This window comes from Herpailurus yagouaroundi, unplaced genomic scaffold (genome assembly GCF_014898765.1).
Source record: "Herpailurus yagouaroundi ecotype Mexico unplaced genomic scaffold, PumYag 188, whole genome shotgun sequence".
In the NCBI taxonomy this organism is placed as follows: Eukaryota; Metazoa; Chordata; class Mammalia; order Carnivora; family Felidae; genus Herpailurus; species Herpailurus yagouaroundi.
Genome location: NW_024412419.1, coordinates 810996 through 837079, shown reverse-complemented (window position 1 = coordinate 837079; position 26084 = coordinate 810996). Strand labels below are relative to the sequence as shown.

The following is a 26084-nucleotide window of genomic DNA, read 5'->3' as shown; positions in this document are numbered from 1 at the left end:
TTCTGCTCAGGTCCTGATCTTGCGGTTTGTGGGTTCGAGCCCCGCGTCGGGCTCCATGTTGACAGCTCGGAGCCTGGAGCTGCTTCGGATTCTGTGTCTCCCTCTCTCTCTGCTCCTCCCCCGCTCGTGCTCTGTCTCTCTCTCTCAAAAATAAATAAACATTAAAAAAACCTTAAAAACAAATTATTGTAATTCCCAGAGTGGCTCTCGTGTGCACACTATAATTGTTAATTTGCAGAGGAAGTGAAAGAGTTTAGGGAAATATTTTGCCCAAGTTCACGGAGGGAGAAACTGGCCACACATTCCAGAGCACGTCTGCCGTCCTTCCCGCCTCCGAGTCCAGAAAACTGAGAAATCGGGACAGAGTCCCCGGCACTGGACGCCACATCAGGGGGCAGGAATCGCAAAGGATCCTGCTTCGGAAAGTGGGTGTGACGATTCAGACTGGGGAGGTCTTGGGGGAACTTCCTGTCCTGTACACGGAGACCCCACCACAAAAGCCGACCCCCTCATCCAGTGGACGGTCACCGGACGGTCACCGTCGCGGCCATGCTCGTCCTCGCCTGCCCACGAAAGACCCTCGCCATCTCAATCCTGGATTGTGGAGGGGCTCCCCGGAACCCACCGGCACGCTGCCCTCCCGTCCTGATCCAGACCCGGCGTCCTCCCTTCTACCCGCTGCCCCGCCAGCCCGTCTCTGGCTCTCCCCTCTCCCTACTTGCCCAAATACTGAGGACTCTGCAAGGGGAGCCGCCACCCCCCTCCGGAGGGACTTCCCGACCATGCAAGCACGGGTGTCCCGTCCCCACTCTGGACCCAGGGGAGAAAGTCTGTTCTTTAAGGAGAGGCACCGTAATCCACCCAGGGCGGTTCGGACCCTCGCTCTGTTCCGACCGGCAGGGGCGAGACCGGCCTGCAGCCTCCGTGGCCACGGGGCATCAGGGTGCGTCTCCTGGGGTGCCCGTCTGCGACGCCTCCTTCCCCCACACGCTGGGATGTCCCCCTGCCTGCAGCACAGCTGGGGACACCTGTGTCACCCGGCACACGCGGTGACGCAGAATGCCGTCTTCTTCCCACTTTCTGGGGCTGCAAGTGTGGTCACGATGAGTGTCCCTCAAGCTCCCATTTCTCCGCTGTCTGTGTTCAGGGCTCAGGGCTGTGAACAGTCGCCGGATGGGCCGAGTCCCCGTGACAGGGGAGTCGGTGTTCAGTGCCTCAGGACCCTTGCATCACCTGCCTGCTGGGGTCACGGAGCCGGCGCCTCTGGCACGTGGCCGCTGGGCACAACGGAACCACATCCGGGGGCCGCCCAGCCGGAGAGGGGGGCCGGGGGGAAGCCGTGACGTGTGTTTCTAGGAACATCTGAGTGTGATGTCGCCACGCAGACTGGCAGGTCGCAGTGACGCCCAGTCAGGGACCCCCAGGCCCGAGCAGCCGCTGGAGAGTCAAAGCCACGCGGGGCCTTCCGTTGAGAACGCACGCTCCCAGATGAGGCGTGATCTCCTCTGCACCAGGGCCGACGACACGGGGCTGGAGGTGGCCGCACGGTTGGCGGGAAGTCCCCTCCCTGACATCGCCGTGTGGACCTTCTGCCCGTGAGGGGTCCCACCGTTAACGACGCTGGGGGTCACAACCCCTGCCTGCTCACGCATTTGACAGACGCACGTTTCTGTACCCTGCCGACAAGGGCAGAAGCTCAGTCACGTGAACCACGTCATATTCTCCCTTGGGTCCTGACGGCGGGGAGCAAGGCCATCGGGCGCCTCGTCCGTGACAAACGCCCGGGGGACTTCACCGCAAATGAGCCACCTGCGCCGTCTGCTGGGAGCAGCCTGTGGGCAGTGTGGCTCGTCAGGGGCGTGGACGTGCCCCCCGCCCCCTCCGTGGAAAGCCCGTGGCTCTCTGCAAATGTGTATGCGCCCCCTCGCACTCTCCCGTGGTGACCCGTCACCTGCCACGGACGCTGACCTGGTGGCTCAGGTCAGAATGCTCAGCTTTCCAAGATTCGTTTTCTTCTGGAATGGCGGCGCACCTGATGGCGAGGTCGCGCCCCACCCGAGTTCTCCCGAGGGAGGGTGGGAGGCACTTACCCTGCTTCTCTGAACTTCCTTGAAAGTGGCCCTCTGGAAAGACCTCTCCCAGGCGGCCAGCTCGCTCCCCAGGTCCACGCTGAAGACGCGACTCTGGCCGTGGCCGACCAGGACACTGAAGCTGAACGGCCGCTGGGGCGCGAAGCCGGGGGGACCCAGGTGGCAGTCTTCGTGGAGCCAGCCGTCGTCCGCCAGCCAGAGCTGGAAAACAGAACGCGTCAGGGCGTTAGTGCGGGAGGGGGTCCCGGCCGAGGGCCGAGGCCCCACGGCCACCAGATGGGGACACAGAGCCACTGTGGACCCGGCCACACGGGGAGCCCCGTTCAGGGCAGGGCCGTCCTCCCACGTGGCAGCTGTGGAAATGAGCCCAAAACAGGTTTAGGTAAATCCCACCCAAAGCAGCTTCCACTTAAAATAGCGGTAACCACAGCGTCTGCTTCAGCGTCTCACTGGAAGGTCAGGTCACGGGACCCGGGTGCCCCGGTCTGGCACGAACACGGCCCTAACCAGGCCCCTCGCCGCCGGGTCACGGGGCATCACCGGCTCCTCTGCCCTGGGCAAAAGGACCCTTGCTCAGAACCCCCCCGAGGCACCGCAGGACCCCCAGCCGTCCAAGGCGTACTCGTATCATCCCAGCGTCCTGGCCACACAGAACCAATGTCCAGAAACATCCCGAGAGCAAAGGTTAAGGCAGAGGAGCCCTGGATGCCGTGGGCTCTGCACACAGACATCGGGTGTGTGCACTTCCTTCCCGAGTCGGTGGCGGATGCAGCTAAGGAGAGGGTGACTCTGGGCCTCACTGGTCTCGGGTCAGCACAGCCCAGGACTGGACGCTCAGGGGACGCAGTGCTGCACGCAGCAGGCAGCACCCGGCGAGTCTCCCCTCCCTCTGTGTGCTGGCCTGCACACGCACCTCTTCTGCTCTCCACACACACACACGTACTTGCATACGCATACTCACACACGCACACATGTACGTAAGCATGCACCTTCCTCTACTCACAGCGTGTTCCGGCCTGCACCTGCCCCTCATCCCTCTCTCCACACGCACACACATCTGCATACACACGTGCACACGTAAGGCACACCTGCATCTGCACCCACATGCGCACCTGCACTGCCCAGCCGCTGATCCTCCACGTGGACTGTGCCTGAACCACCTTGTCCAGTGAAGGGGACGGAGGGCAGACTCCTCGCCAAGGGACCCCGGTGTTCACTGTGGCTCAGGTGTGCAGGTAAAAGAGACTACGGATGTGTGCAGGCGGCTCGTGGGTTCTGGGGGCTCCTGATTCTCCTCCGGCCTCGGGACGTCTCTGCAGGGTTTGCCTGTGCGCCCTCTCCCTGCTGTTGGTCCTCAGCGGTGTTTGCACCTGCACATGGTCAGATTCCTCCTGCCTCACGGGCGGGTGCACATGTGTGTGCGTGCCTGTGTACGTGCGGGTGTGGTGTGTGTTCCTAGCCCTAAACGAACCCTGGGCACAGAGACTGCGCCCTGATTTTGGACCCCCCCCCAGATCTTTCACATGAGACTGCCCGTCATAAACCACGAGTACGTCCTAGTCACTGACACGACATCTCAGAAATCGGGTCTGCAAGTACTGAACTTAACTGTCTAGACCGCCGACCTAAGGAGATGGCTCGGGAAGCGTCTGTGTGGGCGATGCCGCCAGTGGGACGGCCAATCGTGCTCTCCTGTCCCTGGTTACACCGGGAGCTCGTATTTCCGTAGGAGGAAAACAGGACTTTCTGTGCCAAGGGTTAGCTGTCCGCCTCTGAGGCTGTTCTGGGCTTTAACACGCAGGCACAGGCGGGGGTCAGGGGCTTAGAGTGGCAGCACAGAGAAAGCACGAGCCACCAGTGCCCCCCCCCCCTCCCCGTGCCTGTTAGGTCCTCAGGCGTTTGCACAAAAGCACGTTGTGATTGAGGCGCTGCTGAGCGGAGAGACGGGGTCTGAGCTAATACGCGGCTGGCGGGGCCAGTCCTGGAGCAGGAGCGGACCCCCTGCCGGCCCCGTAAGCATACAGAACCCCTCACGTCCCCTTTTCTGACAACGAAACAAAAAGAGCACATTTAAAAATTGCCTGGAGTTTTCCCACTCCTGTGTATTTACTCTATGTACTTATTTGCACATTTGTAATTATTGTATCAATGCAGAGAATGCGAAAGAGAAATAGTTCTGCTAGGGCTACTCTGTTTGCCGCCTGTGGGTTTTATCCCCTCCAAATGCAGTGTCTGCACATGTACCTCTGCACGTAGTGGGGTTTTTAATAGACTACTTAAATAGACGGTTTTAAGAGACTACTTAAAATACATAATGTTAGGTTTCTAAGTATTGCTCAGTGATATTGTTATAATTCTCCAAATGGCCACTACCTTAAGGAGCAGAATTTAGATTTTCACCTACATGGCGATCTGACTCTTGAATTACTTATTTAGATCAGTTGTGAGAAGCAAGGTCACTTTTCAAGGAGTAGCGTGTTTGCCACTCAAACCAGTGAGTGGAGCTCTGCCTTTACAGACAAATACGAGGAAATACAGATCGCTCTGGGAGCAGCCTGGGAAGTCCCAGGGAAGAACACGGAAGGATTTCGGGGATGACATTACTTTCTGAAGCACAGAAAACAACATTAATGTCAGTGACCTTAGTGGTCCGTATGGAGCTCATTTCCACAGACATTTCTTGTGGCTCCCGTGTGAGACGATAACTCAGTCAACAGGGCTCGGAAATGAGCCACCAGGGTGGGAGGTGAGTGGCTCCCCCTCCCCAGCTGCACCCAACTTCTGGGCCTGGGCCTCCCCGCTGCACAGCATCTGCATTAGAACACCTGGTTTTAAGCCCCTCGGAGCTGCAAATCCCGTTAAGGGCCAGCTCCCTCCCCCCTCCCCCTACCCCCCAGGGCCTGGCCGTGTCTGAGGAACACAAACATCCAGGAACGCTGTGCCCCTGCAGGGTGTCAGGACTACTCCAAGTTGCAGAACTCTGTCCTACCGTTAAGACAGACAGCTCACTTTGACTCTGGGTCACACAGTGGCCCAGGCTCCCTCTCCCGACCCCACCCCAGTCCTCAGAGACCCCCTGCCCTTTGTAGCAAAGCCCGGGGGCCAAGGCCCCCCCCCTCCCCCGTGCAGGGTCCTCCCTGATGCAGGTGCAAGTTCTCGGCTCAAGGGAGGGGCTTCCAGACATTCACGGAGGACAGGAGCCCCTTCCCTGGGGTCCCAGCTGCCTGGCGGGTCACTGGCGAGCAGGCTGAAAATTCTTACTGCGGACTCTAGACAGATTCCAGGGACTCCAAGGGTCCCAAGGAGTGGAACAGAATAGGATTTAAGATGACCCCGGGTCGGGAACTTACTAGCCACCCTGTGCTTATGGGCTCTGAGCCCGAAGATAAAGGAGGATTCGCTCCTCGTACGAGAGGATTCACTCCGATGTAAACGGGGGGCTTAGCAAGGCCCCGGGCAGGCACCCCACAGAGGTAGATGCTGCTATCTAGATCCTCTGCCAAACGTGAGTTAACTTAAATTTTAACCGAAAAATTTCAGGTTGGGTATTCTTCCGTTGGAGGACACATCCCCCTCCTCTCCCGCCAGACTGCCCAGAGTTGACTGGCGTGTCTGTTTGCCGCTGTCTGCGAGCCGCGTACAACCTACATGTGCAATCAAAGCCCACAGATGCAATTTTCTCATCTATTTCTCATCTCTCTGAAAGAGAGAATACGTAATTGAAGAATCGGAAAAAGTAGGGGCGCCTGGGTGGCTCAGTCGGTTGAGCATCCAGCTTTGGCTCAGGTCACAATCTCACGGTCTGTGAGTTCGAGCCCCGCGTCGGGCTCTGTGCTGACAGCTCACAGCCTGGAGCTGCTTCGGATTCTGTGTCTCCCTCTCTCTCTACCCCTCCCACACTCGTGTTATGTCTCTCTCTCTCTCTCTCTCTCAAAAATGAATAAACTTAAAAAAAAAGAACCGGAAAAAGTAATTTCTTAGAAGAAAGTCAGAGAAACAAACCTACAACAACAGGATTCATTCCTGGATGGAATACTAATGGCCGTACTTGGAAACGGTCGTTCTGACATAAACCATTAACAACTGTTGCTGATGGTGCCAGTTCTTCTGATAGCGTACATTTATTTCAACCTTTGAAAAGCGAATTAAATGCTTATAAATAAGTTTAGATTTATACGTGCACAATGATCATCCACAACTAAAGGTGTGTACCAAAGGGGGTATCATTTTGTAGAATCGCCATTTAGGACATCCAAATAAGACATTCGACTGACAGAATACGATCTCCTTTTTAAAGAAGTTCAATGCTACAAAGTTATCCTTATTATTATTATTTGCCCCAGATGGGATTAATATATGTGCTGTGGCTGTTCTCCCGACTAATGTAATGGTTTGCTAATCATTTCACAACATGTTTACTGATCAAAAATTTCTCAGTCTTCCTGGAAGAAATGCTGGATAAAAACAGAAACGGCTGCACAGTTATTAACGAAGCACGTCTGTACAAAATGACGGTCTTTGAAACACATCCCGACACCAAAAGAGCACCTCAGACGCGGGAAAGCTGTGTAAAAGCCAGACTGCGACAATGTGGAACTTTTGTAAAATAAAGGGAAAAGCCATAAAATTTTCCTCTACAATTATCTTGTGGAATATCGATGAATGAAAATCTACACGTATAATTTGTCACGAGAATCACTTCAACACAATGGTTCCTTCTACCACTGTGATAATAGTATTATGGGGACGTATTTCCCTCGTAGGTGTTATTATTACACGCAGCTTAAAATTCCAGACCTAAATTTAAAATTATTTTTGAGGACATTTTCCATTTAAGGAGGCATATCAAAATTTAAAACATTAAGTTTTCATTCAAAACTTCTAACTTTTGACTAATGACTCCTGGGGGTCAAATTCTCAGACAAAACACATGAAAAACGGCATTGAATATATTTTTAATTTCCGCTTTCGTACAGACTTCCTACTTTGCTGTGCGCACTCCTGCGTGAGAAAGACACAGGAGCGTCCCACGCTGGGGCACAGCGCTCTCCCGTACCGGGACTCAGACACGGCTTCCTCCCCTTGCAGAGAGGCTCGGACCCCAAGGCTGTGCCTCTTACCCCTGACCTGGGCCTCATCTGCCACGAAGTCAAAGCTCTCCATCCATCTGGGCTGTTTTGTTGCTGGAAGAAATTAGTCCTTGACAGAAACGTCCCCAGAATGAAGGGAAGCCCCCAGCTGGTAGGACACGTCTCCCAGACTCGTGCCACAGATGACGTGGTCAAGGCTTAGCTGTTGGCCTCTTTAGGGGACGTCTGGAGACAGCTTCCCTCCAAGTGGATGTAACTCACTTCTGATACCTCACTGAAGCCCGAGGGTTGACCAGCCGCCCCCACCTCCAGCAACAAGCATGGTCTGGCCAAGGACAGTCTGCTCCCCGCCACGCTGTGGCCAGTACCGTAGTGTGGGCTTCACGTGGTCTCTTCCTACGTGTGTATACCTACATACCATATAGAGGATGTGTATCACACGTCGTATGTGTCATGTATGTTTAGTGACCCGCTTCTCACCAACAGAATATGGTGGAAATGGCTGTCTCTGGTGGAGACGGTGGCCTCTGGCCAACTCAGCAAGCAGCCGAGCCCCCCCCAGTCCAGCATCTTCCAGCAACCAAATTCCACTGACCTCCACTAGTGGGCCTGCAAGGAGACCTTCCGCAGAGTGCGGTTCAGCTGGGGCCATAGACCTTAGGCTGAAATCGGGCTCCTCTCGTGACCAGCTGTGGGACGGATGATTCCTGAGACAATGTGTGTTGTTTTACACGCCCAGATCACACTCACAGGTCTCTGACTTCACATTTCAGTGCGTGACTTACTAATGGAGCAAATGAGTTTCAACTACTGTGGAAAGGAGAGTGGAAAGGAAGGAAGAAACGGGCACCTGAGCGGCTCAGGAGGCTGAGCGTCTGACTCCTGATTTTGGCTCAGGTCAGGATCTCACAGGTCGTGGGATCGAGCCCCGCGTTGGGCTCTGTGCCGACAGTGCGGAGCCTGCTTGGGATTCTCTCTCTCCCTCTCTCTGCCTCTCCCCTCCTCGCTCTCTCTCTCTCTCTCAAAATAAATAAGTAAACATTAAAAAATAAAAAAAAAAGGAGGTATAATTAACATACAATTATGATCCCTACTGGCATTATTAACAACTAATATTCTCATGGTTTTGTAAAGGTTGTTAATATAACCAGGCCTCTCATCACTAAGGTTCCATCCAATGACGCAGAGGAATTCATTAGTGTTGTAAAATGATACTTACTGACAAGGAGGTGTCAAAGCACAAATGCTGCACACACAACACGAGACTTAGCACCGCAGAAACTTCCAGAATGAACACAGGTGTCTGGGCCACATCTCAAATAAAATGAAACCATTAGCTCTGCTTTAAAGCTCCCTCCGGGTGATTTCCCCATAAGAGAAGGCTGAGAACCACCGGCAGGTGCATCCCTGGCCCTGTGGTGTGGGAGAATCACGGCTCCTGGGATGCAGAGGGCAGGAGGGGACCTCAAAAATGCCCTAAAAATGGGGTGCCTGGGTGGCGCAGTCGGTTAAGCGTCCGACTTCAGCCAGGTCACGATCTCGCGGTCCGTGAGTTCGAGCCCCGCGTCGGGCTCTGGGCTGATGGCTCAGAGCCTGGAGCCTGTTTCCGATTCTGTGTCTCCCTCTCTCTCTGCCCCTCCCCCGTTCATGCTCTGTCTCTCTCTGTCCCAAAAATAAATAAACGTTGAAAAAAAAATTAAAAAAAAAAAATGCCCTAAAAAGGCCGTGTTCGGTGAGCACTTCCTTATGGCCGGGGCATTTGGTCATCACACAATTAACACAACCCTGCAGCAGGTCATAAAATATAGACGACAACAGGTTATTATCACCCCATTTTACAGATAAGGAAACTGAGGCATAAAGAAACAAAGTAAAATTTCAGGTGGTAGGGTCAGCCCCGTCTACATCGAGAGCACGTGCTTCACACACAACAGCAGACCCTCGATGGCACATTCACTGGGTGCATTCATTTCCTGCCTGTGGACTGTGGGTCAGCCAGACGTCAGCAGGTCCAGGACAGCTGGCCGAGGGCACCGCCTCCCGTGTCTCCTCCCCTGTGATGGGTGGTGACGGCCCTGGCTTCTCACTGAGCAGGGGCAGGAGGCCAGAGACAAGCCTCCCCCCAAGCCTGGGCACAAGTCACAGCTGGGAGCACCCCTGGGCCCAAAGCAGGCGCCTCCGGGTCACCGGGATGGGGTGGGACTGACCTCTTCCCGTCTGGCGGAGTCCCCTGAGCCGCTCAGTGACCAGGTTTTGCATTTCAGGTTCCACTTCCCAACCTCTGTATCATTCAGTGTGACCTGAGGTCTGCTAAAAGCCCATCCGTGAGACGCCCGTGTCTCCTGGCTGGTGTAGCCTGGTGCAATCCCCACTCAAATCCCCAGTTGTCTTCTTCTCCGACATGTCAACGCATCACAACTGCAAGCAAGCAGGAGTCGCACAGAGCACTCCCGGGAAACCCCGACCCCTGACCTCATGAGTCCCAGATGAGGTGTCAGCCCAGGAGAAACGGAAAACTTGTTTCGTGGCAATGGGTTCGCTACTTTGGAACTGGGTGATTCTGAAAGCTTGGGATGGATGTTATTGGTAAAACTTTGCCCTTTCTTAGCCAGTGAATACTTTCCCTCTAATAGACGTGGAATATTTGATCAGTCATTCTGGTCCGCTTGGGCCAGACTTTGAAAAGAAAAGCTGGGAAGCCGGGGTTTGTATCTGACCTGTTAAAAACAATGGCAATGACAACAATACACCAAAGATCCTGGAACATATTACTGTAAGAGGCAGTGACTAAAACACTCTCCCCAGTATGTGTGCACATACACACTTGTGCACACTCTATCGATCCACCAGTCCACCCACCCATCCACTCACCCACCAATCCACCAATCCGTCCAACCATGCATCCTTCCTTCCTTCCATCCATCCACCCACCCACCAACTCATCCATCCATCCATCCATCCATCCATCCATCCATCCATGCATCCATGCATCCTTCCTTCCTATCCATCCATCCATCCATCCACCCAACCAACTCATCCTTCCTTCCTTCCTTCCTTCCTTTGATCCATCCATCTACCCACCCACCAACCCATCCATCCATCCATCCATCCATCCATCCATCCATTCATCTGCGTGAACAGCAGGATGGCAAGTTTCAGGATGGGGAAGTGTTATGAATACAGAAGATTTTTCAGGTTATCTTACTATCTCAATGGACTCTTAAACCCAAAGGCACATCTTACTTCCATGAGTGCATCTCACGTGCAAAGGATACCTACCTTGTGAAGTTTAAATAGTACCTCACAGAGGTTGTAGGTTTTTTCTGCCCGTACCCAGTCTAATGTGCTTACCTGCAAGAAATATAAGATATATACATAAATCATAAACATTCTCTTGTTTAAAAAAAAAGGCAACTATGTGAGGTAATGGATGTGCTCATTAGCTCAGCTGTGGGAATCATTTCACACGTGCACATACATCAAACCATCATGTTGTCCACTTTAACTATTTACAATTTTATTTGTTAATTATACCTCATAAAGCTGGGAAGAATTTTAAAGTAGACACAAAAACAAGCATGCTTGTTGGGTTACTTTCAGTTGGATAAACTTAAACATTTACAGCAATGGAGTCAACGTGTCTTTACCTTAATTAAATTCTACGCCATGAGTAGGGCAGTAGGACACCAAACCTCGCCTGTGGCAGGGGATTTGACAGAGAACTTGTGCTCACAGCACAAGTCGGTAACGTAGGGGCTCATCTATTACACTCACTTGGGCACAGGTTTAGAATTCATTCTGGACTCCTCATACATTATGTTATGGACCAATTTTCGGTCCCGTCTGGGGAGCTTACTGAGAGGGTGGCTAGTTTGTGTGTGACAGTGTGCTGCGTGTCCAGTCCTGAGACTTAGGATAACTCACTAGTCTGCTCCATTCCAGAAACGAATACAAATTTGTTGACTTGCCAATTTAATCGAACATGTTTTTGATTGGCCTGATTGCATTTCACAACCATTTTAGCAATAATAATGAAGACATCGTCCAACTTTTGAATGGTGTTCTATGGACTGCAATTCGTGTTCACTTACATGCTGTACATGAAAATAATTCGTGTAGAAAAATCTGAAATACTCAACACTGTAACAAATTTTGACTGTGATTGCTTACCCGGTGGCTACCTTGCAGCCTCTAAACACACAAATAAGAATGAAAATACTCAGAGGTTCACCGTGTCTTTGAAATGAAAGTACATGATGTACGTAGTTGGTGACCTTCTTGAAATTGTTCCGCCAAATAAATACTGGGACGTAATCAGGCATTTCGAGCCCATCACCTGAGAATGTTTCGCCGAATAGTTAATGATGTGAAATTACACTGGCATGTTGCCACTTCATATTAACTGATCCAGAGGTAAGTAAGTCATTGCTCCTGTGATTAACAGAACACGAAAATGGTAAAATATAAAGGTGGGAAGGTCAATCACAGTCATAATTGGAAGGTAATTTGGGGGCAAAGTAGAGCATTTAGGCTGCAGCAATGAAGGCAGACACAATTTTTAATGTTTCCAGTTATAACAAAGCTGCCTATTTTTGGAGAACCGTGAAAAAGAAAAAAATGACATTATTCAGAGTGTCCTTCCTTAGTAGTCCCCTGTTGCTGTAAACAGGCATGGCTACGCACACTCGTTCAGTGCGCGTGTTGGCCGTTGTCAAGCTTTGCTACGTGAACCCTTCTCTGGCTCAGCCAAAGCACAAACACAAAGTACTCCTAAGCTTCCGCTTGATGTAAATGATCTCCAGGATATTCGTGATGCCCATCAGGGCTGCCTCCACCTTCTATTTTATTAGTTACGACTCTAGACGCTATCTGGGCTGCACCAACCCAACACTAAAGCCAACAAGCTCCCAGGCAGGGGCCATCTAGGACGTGGCTGTCCCCAAGAAAACCAAGATGGGTGGCATCTACGTGTATTTGTATAATTAGAAGGGAAATAGAAAGTTCAGCCTTGGAGGTTTGTGGGACAGCGGTGAGTGATGGATGAAATCTCAGAAGTGGACATTCCTAGAGTTGTGAACTAACCCTGAATGCAGGCAGGTGTCACCTTCGAAGCAGGTTCCTGGCCCCGTGGGGGGTGATTCAGACTTAGCCAGTGTGGGAAGGGGCTCAGAGATCCTGATTTTACATTTGAGTAAATTTACTACTGAGGCCATGGGAACCAGCAGCCTTGCCATCACCTGGGAACCTCAGGACCCACCACAGACTGGTCAGATCAGAATCTTGTCTCAAAAATACGCCCAGGTGGGGCACCTGGGGGGGCTCGGCTGGTTGAGGGTCCAACTCGTGGTTTCAGCTCAGGCCATGATCCCAGGGTTGAGGGACCGAGCCCCACGTCCGGCTCCACGCTGAGCATGGAACGTTCTTGAGATTCTCTCTCTCCCGCTCTGTCTGCCCATCCGCACCGCTGGTGTGGGCTTGTTCTCTCTCTCTCAAAATAAATAAATAAACTTAAAAAAATATGTGCAGGCAATGACCCTGTTGTGATGATGTCTTAAGAAAATAATCCAAGGGTTACAAGCCTAACCCCTTTTAAAAGGAAAGGCAGACAGACAGGCGGTGGGGACCGGAGCAGACGCCTATTCAGTCAGAACTCCTTGCTTTGCGAACCAGATGCTCCACAACGTAACCTGCTGATTTCGGAGGCCCTCAGGTGGACGGACCCAGCTGAAGGATCTTCCCTGCCTCTCAGGAGGGACAAGGCCCTCTGATAGGAAGGGAGGGATGTGGAGTGACACTCGGAGCCGTCACCGTGCCTGCCTGTCTCCGGAGAAATACTTCCCTGGACGGGAATGAGATGTGATCCCCTGATTCTTACGCTCCTTCCTGGCGACTCAGAAATCAAGAAAGGGAAAAATGATCCACGATGAAATCTCAGCGTTTCCAGCCAGCAGGCAACAAAATGGAACTAACCAGCCTTTGCAACGTGGAAGAAAAGCGTGAAGGTCTGTAACCCCAGGCCACTGATGCTTTTCCCAAGTCCTGAGAGTTGACAGTTTGTTTCCTCCGGCCACATCTGACTTGGAATGTAGCAGAAACTTTAGGCTGTAAATGTAATATCTTGGTGTCCTTTAATCTTATTGGGGAACACCTACCGGGTAGCCTCAGAGGGGACACAGAATAATTCTGTATCAGACACACAATTATCTAGTGTTTCTTCAATCTACAAACCTTCAAATGAGTTCTTTCTTTCCAGGTAAAAATTTTTAAATGATAGAATACATTTGCCTAATTGACATTCTTAAAGTTGCTTCTACTATTCCCTGCATATTCGTAAGGAACTGCTACATAATTTATACGTTAATGCTGTACGATGCTGTAAAATTGACTTCATGACTGTTATTAACACATTTTAATGATTTTTGAAAACACGTTGCTCACGTTTTCTCAGATGCCAACTTGCAAGTCAGAAATAACCTGCTGGCTGGAAGGAGAGCACAGCGATGAGAACAATCCTGGCTTTCGTCGGCCCGTGTGAGCACCTAGGAGGGCCTGCGGCCGGGCCAGCCCCCGCCCCTGGGCTCTGCCTCCTACGGGCAGGACCTTGAGCCGGAAGCTGCGGACGCCCCCTCTGCGCCTCTCTTCCACTTTCTGCCTTTCTTTTCCCTCCTCTGCTTCAACATCATTCCTTTGGCCCGACCTGATGAAGCTCAGAAGCCGTCCTTGAATACGGGACTTTCTCACGGGACAGCGACAGCGACTGGGGGGGGGCATCTGCGAATTCACCTCCCCTGGACCCTGCTCTCCCAAGAGGGTCCTCGTTTATCGAGTCGGAGAGATCGTCTCTCTCCTGTGCCCCCATCCCCCCTCTGCTCAGCGTCCGTGCGGAACACGGCAGTGCTCACTGCGCTGCCTGGGGGCCGGGGCGGGTAACCGGCCCGGAGGTGTGTGGGGCGTGACCAGTGGTCGTCTCGTGTCTTCTGCCACCAGAGCATAAGTCACCGTGTACAGATGCTGCACACGTAACATAGGGTTGTTACAGATTTGGGCAAAGTAGACACTGTGATCGGCTGCAGGATACAAGCCCCGGCCGGACCGAAATACCTGCCAACACCGAGGTCAGATTCCCTTGCCATATTCTGGGTACTGCTTTCACAACGAGACTTGCCGAGTACCAATACCAAAGTCCACCTGTTAACTTTAAAGGCTCTGGCGTCTTCAAACACGTCTACGAACACGTAGGTGCGGTCTCTCGGGGCTCACAGTGACCCTGCGGGGGGGAGGGGGCGGCGGCTGCCGTCTGCTGTCCCTGTCCCCAAAGCGAGCAGACTATCGAATGAAGGGGGAATAACACACCTGGTCCCACAGCCAGTGATTATAATGCACAACTTATTCTACCAAACCACTCTTTCCCTGGGGTTTTTCAGACTAAAACTTCTTCGTCGTCTTATAAAATCTTCCGAGTCCCCACTTAAAAATATGCTTTTATTATTTGGGATAATGCATGAAAACGGTTTGTTCAAACAAGCATAATACCATTAAGTGATGGGAGAGTTTGATTTTTTTCTATTTAAAAAGTAAACATGTTTCTGCTTGTGCACGAGGACCTTGGAAGTCCCTGCTCCGAAGTAACAAGTGAGAACCTCAACAGACTCTTCGCAGATCTGTGAGAGCCACAGGGGAGGACACAGGGTGCACCATGGCCCCGATACAGGTCAGGAGGTGTGGAGTCCACGGCGGGCACCAGGGCGGGCGGGAAAATCTGGCCTGTCATTAGCGAGCTGCTGAGAGTTAAAAACTGCAGGGCAACCCAGTCACAGGGTGGGGGAGACCCCCCAACAGTGTGAGATTTACCTGCAGGAGCTCAACCAGGTTCCCAGAGAAAACACCGGGGAAAGTCCCTTCAGAGACGTTTGAAATGTCCCAGAGCCCAGCCCTGCACAGGGGAGCCTGCCCTCGGGGAGGCTGGTCAGCCAGACCAGAATCTGGTGGGGTTTCATCAGAACCTCCCTACCCAGGGGAAGGGACATCCCAAGTCCAGTCCCCCACCCACCCTGCCCCACAGAAGGGGGTAGATAAACCAGAGAACGTTGGGGAGGCTCAGAGTCCGGAGGCTCAGACTCACGAGGGACTGAGACATCATCACAGGACCTCGTATCGCGGCCGTTTTTACCCAGAACATCGTGTCTGTTAAGAAAGTAACTTCCGGGGCGCCTGGGTGGCGCAGTCGGTTAAGCGTCCGACTTCAGCCAGGTCACGATCTCGCGGTCCGTGAGTTCGAGCCCCGCGTCGGGCTCTGGGCTGATGGCTCGGAGCCTGGAGCCTGTTTCCGATTCTGTGTCTCCCTCTCTCTCTGCCCCTCCCCTGTTCATGCTCTGTCTCTCTCTGTCCAAAAATAAATAAAAAATGTTAAAAAAAAAAAAAAAAAAAAAAAGAAAGTAACTTCCGTGAGAACTCAGCCTAGCCATTCCCAGGACGTTACTTTGTGGATGCAGACGTTCTAACCTTCATATGCATATGGAGGCAAAGGATCCCGACAGGCAGCCTGATATTGAGGGAGAAAGGTTGGAAAACTGACACCAACCAACTTCAAGACTTACTACAAAGCTACAGCATTCACCGCAGGTGGTTTAGAGCCACACAGATCAATGGATCAGAGAGAGCTCCTAATCCCATATAGTCACTGACGGTTCACAAGGGAGCAAAGAAAACAGAACAGAGCCTAGACCGTCTTTCATCAAGTGACTGGGGAACAAGGGGACGTCCGTGTGCAAAATAATCAATCTCGACCCAGACCTTACACGCCTGACGAAAAGCTCAGAATCATAGTCAGAATCAAAATGCAAAATGTAAGACTCCTAAAACATAACATCGGGGACACCTAGGTGACCTTGGGGGTGATGATGACCTTTTCGATCCAACACCACAGATGGTATCCATGAAGGGAAGAACCAATGAGCTGGACTCCATTAAGGTTAAAAACACTGCTCTGAGAAAGACAAAGAGAGAGGACGAGCCACAGACTGGGAGAAAATATTTGCCAAAGACACATCCAAGAAAGGACTGTTACCCAAAACATACAAAGAACTCTTAAAACTCAACAGTTAGCGAACAACCTGAGTAAAAAATAGGCCAAAGACCTCAACAGATGCCTCCCCAGAGATGAGACAAAGGCAGCAGATGCCTCACTCGTCTTCCGCGAAACGCCAGTTAAAACCACACGGGGTCCCACTGCACACCCGTGAGAATAGCCACAATCCAGATCCCCGACAACGGCAGGTGCTGGCAAGGACGTGGGGCAGGAACGCCCACTCACGGCAGGTCGCGACGCAGAACGGTGCGGCCCCTCTGGAAGACAGTGTGGAGCCTCCTCACAAAACTAAACACCAGACGGTCCAGCGATCACACTCCTTGGAATTCAGTCAAAGGAGGTGAGAACTTACGTCCACGTGGAAACCCGCACGTGGATGTTTACAGCAGCTTTATTCGTAACTGCTAAGCTCGGAAGTAACCAAGATGCCCTTCAGTAGGTGACGGAAAAATAAACTGTGGTCCATCCAGACAACGGAATCTCATTCTGCACTAAAAATACATGAGCTACAAGCCACGAAAAGACGAGGAGGAATCTCAGATGTTACTGAGTGAGGGAAGCCAACGCGAAAAGGCCACGCACTAAGATTCCAACCACAGGACAACCTGGATAAGGGGAACCCACGGAGACAGTAAATGATCGGTGGTTTTGGGCCACAGGACGGGCGGGGGTTGGGCACAGAGGATGTTCAGGACAGCGAAACCACTCTGTAGGATGCCGTAATGGTGGACGCGCATCACTGCACCCTTGTCCAAACCCAGAGAATGGATGTTTAGCAACAAATGCTAAAAAACATTAGTACATTTGTTCTGAGTAGAATTCTACGATTTTTTTTTTTTTAATTCAGAAAACCCTTCGGCCTCAGTAAATTCACAGCATTGTTGGTTTAACAAAACACGTGCAGCTACACCCAAGCCGGTGTCCTGGGGGGGGGGGGGGGGTCGGGGGACAGGAAGAGCGTCAGTGGACAGGCTGGTGAGGACAGCAGTGTCTGTCTGGTTTAGTTACCAGGAGGGACCACTGTCCAGTTTCACTTTCAGCAAAGGGACCACAGTCACATTTGGTGCCAACCTTTGGGGAAACTGGGACCCACAACTCTCCATACCACACATGCGACTTTCGGTAAATCTAAAATTATTCCCAATTAAAAAGCTCATTAAAAAAACTATATTGATTAGTGAAAACTTGCATTATTGTCTTGATGCCTGGAGGTAAAATGTGATTCTGCCCTTTCATTATTCTTTATTTTTTTAAAACCACTTTCTTGGGATATGATCGCCATCCAACAAGAACACAAATTTAACGTACGCGGCCCGATGCGTTTGGAGGTGGGGCTCCACCCACGACACTGTCTTCCCACCACGGACCGCCCCCCCCCCAAGACAAAGACTGGGTGCTGGCGGGAACGTGCAGAAAGGGAGCCGCGTGCACTGTTGGTGAATGTGAGCTAGCAGGGCCACCACTGACAACAGTGCGGAGGGTCCTCAAAGCATCAAACCTGGAGCTACCACGTGATTCGGTATTTGTGCAAAGGAAATGAAATCCGGGCGTCCACACACTCAAATTTCCATCCAGTGCTATTCACAACAGCCGCACACGGACACAATTCAAGGTCCATCACCCGGTGGGCAGAGAAAGTGTGGTGTGTGTGCACAATGGGACACGGCCCAGCCTTAAGAGGAAGGAAACCCGTTATTTACTTTCAACGGCAGAAAGTTCCATCGACACTGCACACAGCGCATCCAAAGTTCTGGACGCCTGAACCTCCCAGGTCCTGTGGTTCCTGGTCCTGATGCCCACAGAAGCTGCTTTGACTGATACCCGAGGCAGGGCACACGTTATGTACCCGGTTCGCTCAGGGAGAAAGGCGTTGTCGGTGCTAATTTGAAAACAAAATTGCAAACTATGGCATTTAGCGTCAGGTTTCTACGAGGGGCCCTGCTGAATCAGGCTGTTTGGTTATTTTCACAAAACTTGGGGGATGTGAAGGAAAGAGGAACTTTTAAAGTTTCATGACCTGTTCTGTTTCGTCTCTGGGTTCTCCGACCACATAACAGACGGGCTCTGTGCCCCCACCTCCAGGCCGGGGAGGGGGTGTGAGCGGGAGGGGCCGCCCTGGCCTCCCGCGAACACTGGATCCCATCGCTGCTTCTCATCAGCAACCCCTTGCCCGCGGAACGTCAAGGCGTCCTTACCGGAGCGGTGCTGAAAACATACAGCAAAGAGCCTTTCAGGGCCAAGAACTTGGATCTGAAGGTCTCATGGGAGCTGGTGCCTTCGAGTCTCTCCCTGACCCAGCCCATGTGCACAACCTGCAAAAGAAAGCCTGTGTAATTAAAGCAAAGCCTTCGCAGCGGACACGGTCGCAGGGCTGGAAGCGGCAGAGACGGGCACGCCCAGAACCAGCAGGTGTCCTAACCCTGATCAAGCAGACGGATGTGAAAGGTAGTGTCCCGGGGCAGCCCCGGGGCTCTGCACCTGCCGGGCTCCGTGTGCGCGTCTGGGCACCACCGGACCCCTCGCCTGAGGCCGAGTTGTGCCTTCCACGCATCTTTAAAAACACAGTATTAAATCACATCCTCTCAGGGGCTAGGATTTCGGATTCGTCCATGAGTTTGCACGGAGCTGACGCACGTGGGAAAGGTGACTGTTTCTTTACCGTTCCACTTCCTGACGAGAGTGAAGAGAAGACAACGATATTTGACTCTTACGACTGGCATTTTGTGTGCAAGCCGTAACAAGTCAGAATAGGATCCAAAAAGCTGACGGAAGCAGTGATTTAACCTAAGTGTTCAGTGCATGAACACAAACTAATGTTAAGCTGAAGTCCCTGAGTCTTACCCCAAATTTTGATGTGACACATATTTTGTAGTAATTTCATTTTAATTTCCTCCTTTTGCCATGTTTACAAAAAAAAGTAAGTGTTTAAAGCAGCTTCACGTGTAAGTAAAACGAAGAGTGAATTACCACAGACATGCCAGGAAACCTTACGAAATAAAACCGTCCTACGAGCCGCTTCAAGGCGGTGCCCTGGGGCTCACTGGGGCGCCCAGCCAGGGCTCAGGTAGGTCCTCTCCGCTTCTGCGGTTTATGTGACAAATTCCTGACAGCTTTCACTCTTACGGCCGGTGAAAGACGTCCTAGGTCAAGATGCCAGATGAAGTTTTACAAAAAGAAATGTTTAAAAACCAGATTGTTAATCTGAAACATCTATAAATTGGATGTGAACTTAATGAAACTCCGTATGTATTTTAATTCCGCCTCGATTAATTAGCAAAGAAATAAGTTACAGCTTAGCTATTATTAGAAACGTTGCCTGCTTTGTGAATGTTTTTTGGGTATATGTAGTTCATAAATAATTTCAAGGGTAGCTAATATTATTCTTTACATTATGAATTTTCTAATGGCTTATTATGTGTTCCAAGAAACGTATAATTTTAGGAACACCTACCTGATTATGTCACTGTAAATTACATTAAGAGGACATAACCATTCATTATAATAAATGAGCACATTTTCATTTATCTCTTCTGATTCCATTTCTATAGGAAAGCCTTTTTTTTCACTTGACCGAGTCAAGATAATTAGGTAAGTGTTCGTGAGACGACGCTGTAGGTTGGCCCTTTACACAGAAAATGCCCACATTATCTGAGATACTTAGGTTTCTTTTGGGTTTGACGAGCCAGGCATCCACATTTCCCTTTACCTCAGGTTTTCTAGAAAAAATGTAGTTTGGAAATGTACAGAACTGCTTGTTGTTTTAGCAGGGAGCGCGTGTTTGGGTTCGCCCGGGACCATTTTAAAGGCACGCGTGTTGTTTTCAGGCTGGCCGGCATCCTGGAAGGACCCGCCTCTGTTTGGATGGCAACATCTACAGCTATCTCACTCGCTGAACGTGGGCCTAAAATCGTCTGTGCTGGGTTTTCTGTGTGATCTGCCAATTCTGTCTTGTAGTTGTTCATGCAAATTGCAGTAATCCCCAAATACGTTTACTTTTAAAAGTATTTAACCAAATAGTATGTTTTTTCTACATACCAAAACCAGGAATTAACGGTTCAGAATGAAAAAAAGCATGCCTTCTCGTTCCTAAGGGCCCAACATCACAAATCTAAACTCCTATAATACATACAAAATGTTTAGTTTTTGGAGCACAAGTGAGATAATCTGTACCCAAAGCACACTGAGACAAGGCAGGGGTAGCTCTTCAGAAAGTCCACACGGTAAAGCTCGTCTCTAATATTTCCTTCCAAATGAACTAATTTGAGCCCCCGAGGGGAAAAAGAGTTCAGAGGCGCCTGGATGGCAGGCCAAGGTCTCCCAGTTTGTGGGTTCAAGCCCCGCGTCGGGCTCTGTGCTGACAGCTCGGAGCCTGGAGCTGGCTTCAGGGTCTGTGTCTCCCTCTCTCTGCCCCTCCCCCACTCGTGCGTGTGTGTGTGTGTGTGTGTGTGTGTGTGTGTGCGCGCGCGCGCGCGCTCTCTCTCTCTCTCTCTCTCAAAATAAACAAACATTAAAAAAAGTTCAAAGTAATAAAGAAATTTTGAGGTTAGAAAAAGTCTTTAGATTTCCCGTTACCGCTTGCTTATCTTATGGGAGAGAAAACTGGCTGAGATGTTAATTTGGCCAAAGTATGTCACCAGCGAAGGGATTACTTGGGATTAGAACCCAGGTGTTAGGGACACTGGCATCACACTGGCGTGGCTTAGCGTGTGACAACATCCTGCTAAGACCAAGCAGAGCACGATTACCCCACTGCCTCGAGGTCCCTGAGCCGTAACTACCTAGTGCTCTCAGCATCGGGAGTTTTGCTCCTCGGATGGCTTGAAGTTTCCCTGAACTGGTTCCTGATTTTCTGCTGTGACTCCCGATTTTCAGAGTGAAACACAGCGTGTTCTGAATCCCAGAACCGAGCTCTTCCTCACATGCCAGGAGACACAGGTACATCCTGAAAGGCCAGTGCGTTCCTCCAAGCACGGTAAGTTCAAGCCCCGTCAAAGCCACACGCTGCGCGTGCCCACGTGTGCACAGCCCTGACCGCAGTGACCTGTCAGCAGGGTCCCGGGGAGGGTCCCCACCGAACGACTGAAAAGCTGAGTTCTGGGTCACCACCCGGACCATCCCTCTCTCCTGTGGTCTCGAGAGAGTCTCTGATTTACCATAAAAACAATTCCACAGACATTTTGCTAATTTTGAGATCCAATTTCAGAACGGTAAATTATTCCAGGAGAGAGCAGAACCGATTGGTCGGTTCCCCCCTCCCCCCCCACCCCCAGCCTGGAGAAGACACGCTTTACGTGTGGACAGGGGAGCTCTGCCCTCAGTGGAAGAGTCCACAAGAGCCTCCACGTTAGAAACACAGCGCAGACTGAGAAAACGGTATTTTCTGTACAGGACTACGAAATGAATCCTGGATGAATTTGAAGGCATCTGTGGAACTATCACCCATTAACAGCTCACCGCCCTCCTTCAGCTCCCTAAGGCAGAACAGATGATCGTGTATTCAGAAAAATGGTACAAGAAAAAGAAGTTACATTTAGAGCAGCTTTCCTTAGAGTTTCCTTTCTTTCCTTCTTTCCTTCCTTTCTTTTTTTCTTTCTTTCTTTCTTTCTTTTCCTTCCTTCCTTCCTTCCTTCCTTTGATGTTTGTTTACTTTTGAGAGATAGAGTGCGAGCAGGGGAGGGGCAGAGAGAGGGAGACAGAATCCGAAGCAGGCTCCAGGCTCTGAGCTGTCAGCACAGAGCCCGACACGGGGCTCGAACCCATGAACTGCAAGGTCATGACCTGAGCCGAAGTTGGATGCTCAACCGACTGGGCCACCCAGGTGCCCCTAGAGTTTCTTTTCTAATTACAAAACGTGCACTCGTGGATTGACTTAGACACAGGCCTAACTGTCCCTCTCGTGCAGCAAACACGGACCGGCACAGACGGACGAGTGCCCCCACCCTGCGCCCACGCCTGATCGCGAGCACCATCTAGAGCGTGTGTGGGCGCTACTTAAAGCAAACTGAGCTCACTCTTCTCGGTTTTCTGCACCTCAAACCTGAGAGAGGCAAATCAGAAGACTGATGGGCAGTGAATAAAAAGTCTGCCCTTACGGGACGGCTTCAACTGTGACGTTTCCAGAAAGAGCCAGTGACTTTGTGGCTTCACAGTGCAGGCACCTGGCGCTCAAACTAGTTGAGCGTGATGGGTCATTTGAGGTGCTCGCAGACCGAGCGAGTGAGGGCCCTGAGCAGGGGGCAGCACCCAGCCCTGCGAAGGAAGGAGGTGTTGACTCCCCACGACGCGGCCCTGCAGGCGAGCCCGGGGCCCCGGGAGTGCTGTTCCCACGCACCTGCCGTAATTCCTGCTGGCCAGAGGCCGCCCCGGGGCAAGGCCCTCCAAGTGAGGACGTTCTCTAGGAAAATTACACCGCGCTCAGATCACGCAGGGAAAACCCTCTCGGCTTAAATACTCACACTGACACAGCAGTTTAATCGCACTTCCTCAGAGCACGTGCCGACAGCTCGGTTATAACGTGGCACCGGGGACCAGAAGCCCCTCCAAAGCTGTTTCCGCTAAAACTGAGCAGTTTGGTGGAGCTGATACTGGGGGAAGGACCCCTGACTTCGGTCTGCTCGTCCTCCCCAGATTTCCAAATCAAGCTCCAAATCCAGAAGCTACTGTAGAGACTTGTTATAGGACCAACATGAAAAACACAAGCCCTACCTGGTCACAAGGAGAACAGCTCTCATTCACCATTTTCATCTGTGAAGAGAGGGAAGTGAGAAGTCACTATGACAAGAATATTAACGCCATCATTTCTTCGCCTGTCGAACTGGCAACTGAAATTAACTAGCCGCGGGAAGGGTCCTTGGGAACAAGTTTCTTTTATGATGTATTTCTAACCTAAAAACCAGACTACGTACAAATGTACAGCAGCAGTTCCCACAACGAGAAAAAAACAATATTAGCAAAAAACAATAGTAGCAAGAAACTACTAGCAAAAAACAAAACTAGCAAAAAACAAAACTCGCAAAAAACAATACTCGCAAAAAACAGTATTAGCATACTGAAGCTGTTCTTTTTCAAATATCAGCATCTTGTGTGAGTGAAGCTACGGGACCACAGATACTTGAATTTCAATATCTGAAAAAAGTGGGGAAGACACTTTCTGCTCTAACGATCTTAGGGTTTCACATCACACACATTCTCCCCCACGCCCCCAGGAATCCCGCAAGGTGGTACTATCTCCAAACTTTACCGGTGAGGAAGTGGAGATCCCGGATAATAGCACACACGCTCGGAATGTGACTTCAGATCCACATTTCCGGCTTCCTCCCCTCTGCTCTGCCTACCGGCTGGGATGTGTAAAACTCACCCAGAACTGAGGGACACTCACGGTCACATGCACGCCTGCAAATACCAATCTACCACCAGCTGTCTGCTTTCTCCTTTCTTTTTATCCGTCCAGATAACTTTGGAATTCAAAATGTCGAGCCTGAAAACTAAGGGCTTACAGAGGCTCCTTATCTGACTGGAGAAAGAAGCCGTGAGGTCTGCAAAATGGAAATCGAACACATCGCTCCTTCCCGAGTCTCCCAATGTGCTCGGTCAACCTGTCCAGTAGCTTCAGAACAAGGCAGTGTGTGTGGCCAAAGAGGGGCGGCGGGGGCCGGGGGGGGGGGGCGCTGTGCACGTGTTGCTGCAGTGGCAGCCCCAGCGCTGGCCCCACTGGCCCTCCACTGCTCCCTCCAGCACAGAGGCTGGCCTCAGGATGCAAACGCAGTCACTGGGCAAGTCAAGGCCACGTCTGACCAGGAGTGAGTCCTTCCGTGAGTGTCCACAGCTCTGGCCACAGCCCACTGCCAGCACACCGTGGTTCCCGTGGGAACTTACTACTTAGTTGGATTTTAACTCCCAGCCCATTTTGTTTTACTTTTAATTTTTTAATTTCATATTGACTTTGAACATCAAACAGATTGCTCAAGGAGAAAGCACTGTCTCCTGGATACTTTCTCTGAATATTTGGGACCTAATCTTTTTGCTTGGATATGCCTCTTGTTTTCATAAAGTTACAGGGCGAATTCCATCTTTAACCCCATTAAGTTCCCCACATCACATCGATAAAGTATACGTAAATTATGTGCACATGAGTACATCTGTGTCTGTGCGGGACAGGAGTTGAGAGAGGAAGGTCCTCTCAGGGAGGGAAACGGCCCCTGGGCATCCAAATGTCTGACCTGGTCCAGACTCTCCTGCCAGGAGGCATCTGGACAACTTAACACGACCTGGTTACAGTCAGAGATGTGGTATGTTGGAAAAAAGTACATTTCCTTGTTTAATCTCGTAACCCACTATTTTAGAGTTAATCATAAATTAAAAGATCTCTATTTCTGTGGATTAAACACAAAAGCACTAAGTCACGGGACGTGTGCTCACGCTCTCCAGCGTCAGGTCACTGATGGTCGCGGACACTGCCCTCAGCCAGTCGGAGCTCTCCCGGGCCGTGTGAAACTGCAGGACTCCCGTGCGGACGCCGTCCACAGCCAGCACCTGGAACGCGCCGGACCTGCAGGGAGGGGAGAGCCACGCTGTGCACACCAGGCAGACAGTGTCGTCCACGGCGCCTCCGGCCCGGCCGAGAGCCACACGCGGAGACACGTGACAGCGCCCTGACATGACCAACCTGCTCCAGTTTGTAAGTTCATCAAAATTAAGTTCAGAACTTTGAGATCCATCACTAACAGACCATTTCTGCATCAATAGGAAACACGAGAGTCGTTCGTGGAGGACACAACTCCTGCTCTTTTAGGAATTTGGGAGTTCTCGTTTTACAGAATCCTTGGTAAAGTTCGTCCAGAGACCATCCATTGTGGCATCTGAGGCTCAAGACACGATGATGGCGGCGCCATTGCTACTCGACGTGGACAGCCTCTTACGACACACATCGAGTGACGTTTTGAGGGCTGAGCCCCGATCCTGCAGGACCGGAGTCCTTATGGGAAGAGACGCTGGAGCTCCGTCCCCACCCTGGAGGACACAGCAAGAAGACGGCCGTCTAGAAGCCAGGAAGAGGCTGTGACGCGCCCGACGTGGACATCTGGCCTCCGGAACGTGAGGATGTGAATTTGTGTTGTCTACGCGGCCCAGTGAGCGCTTGGCTGTGCAGCTCCACTGGACTACTGAAACTCGTACGAAAGGTAATGTCATCGACACTTCCGTTCACGTCTCCTTAAGAAAACCATGTATATCAGGGCACCTGGGGGGCTCAGTCGGTCAAGCGGCCGACTTCGGCTCAGGTCATGATCTCGCGGTCCGTGGGTTCCAGCCCCACATCGAGCTCTGTGCCGACAGCTTGGAGCCTGGAGCCTGCCTCCGATTCTGTGTCTCCTCCTCTCTCTGCCCCTCCCATGCTCATGCTCTGTCGCTGTCTCCCAAAAATTAACAAACGTTGAAAAAAATTGAAGAAACAGACATGCAATGACTGTAGCACATCACAGGAGAAAACCAACAAAGGGACAGACGCTATGGAAGAGCCAGTGAATCTAGAGGAGTTAACGATATGAGAACTGAAATGCCGGAGAGGCTACACAGTGGACTTGAACTGGGTGGGTGGGCAGAGTCCCCCCAACCCACAGACCAGGCAGAAGAAAGAAGGAAGAAACCTGCCACAGGCTCTGAGAAGCAAGAGACGCTGGGGTGGGGGCACCAGCAGGAGGGAGACTGAGGGCAGAGGAAACGTTTCCAGGTTTTCTGGGGACGGCCTGTCAGCACACCGGGGACCTGGGGACGGCCGGTCAGCACACCGGGGACCTGGGGACGGCCGGTCAGCACACC

The 26084-nt window shown here is 51.5% G+C and overlaps 1 protein-coding gene across 2 annotated transcripts in view; it reads right to left on the bottom strand.

Moving 5' to 3' along the window:
• SNTG2 (syntrophin gamma 2) overlaps positions 1–26084 on the bottom strand; it is a 180309-nt gene that overhangs the window by 25031 nt on the left and 129194 nt on the right. For both annotated transcript variants that reach the window (XM_040495951.1, XM_040495950.1), the window contains 5 exons: positions 24687–24816; positions 22974–23012; positions 18464–18580; positions 10460–10531; positions 2091–2291 (listed from right to left, as the gene is read on the bottom strand). In XM_040495951.1, coding sequence (XP_040351885.1) covers positions 2091–2291; positions 10460–10531; positions 18464–18580; positions 22974–23012; positions 24687–24816 — 559 coding nt within the window. The remainder of the gene's footprint in view (positions 1–2090; positions 2292–10459; positions 10532–18463; positions 18581–22973; positions 23013–24686; positions 24817–26084) is intronic.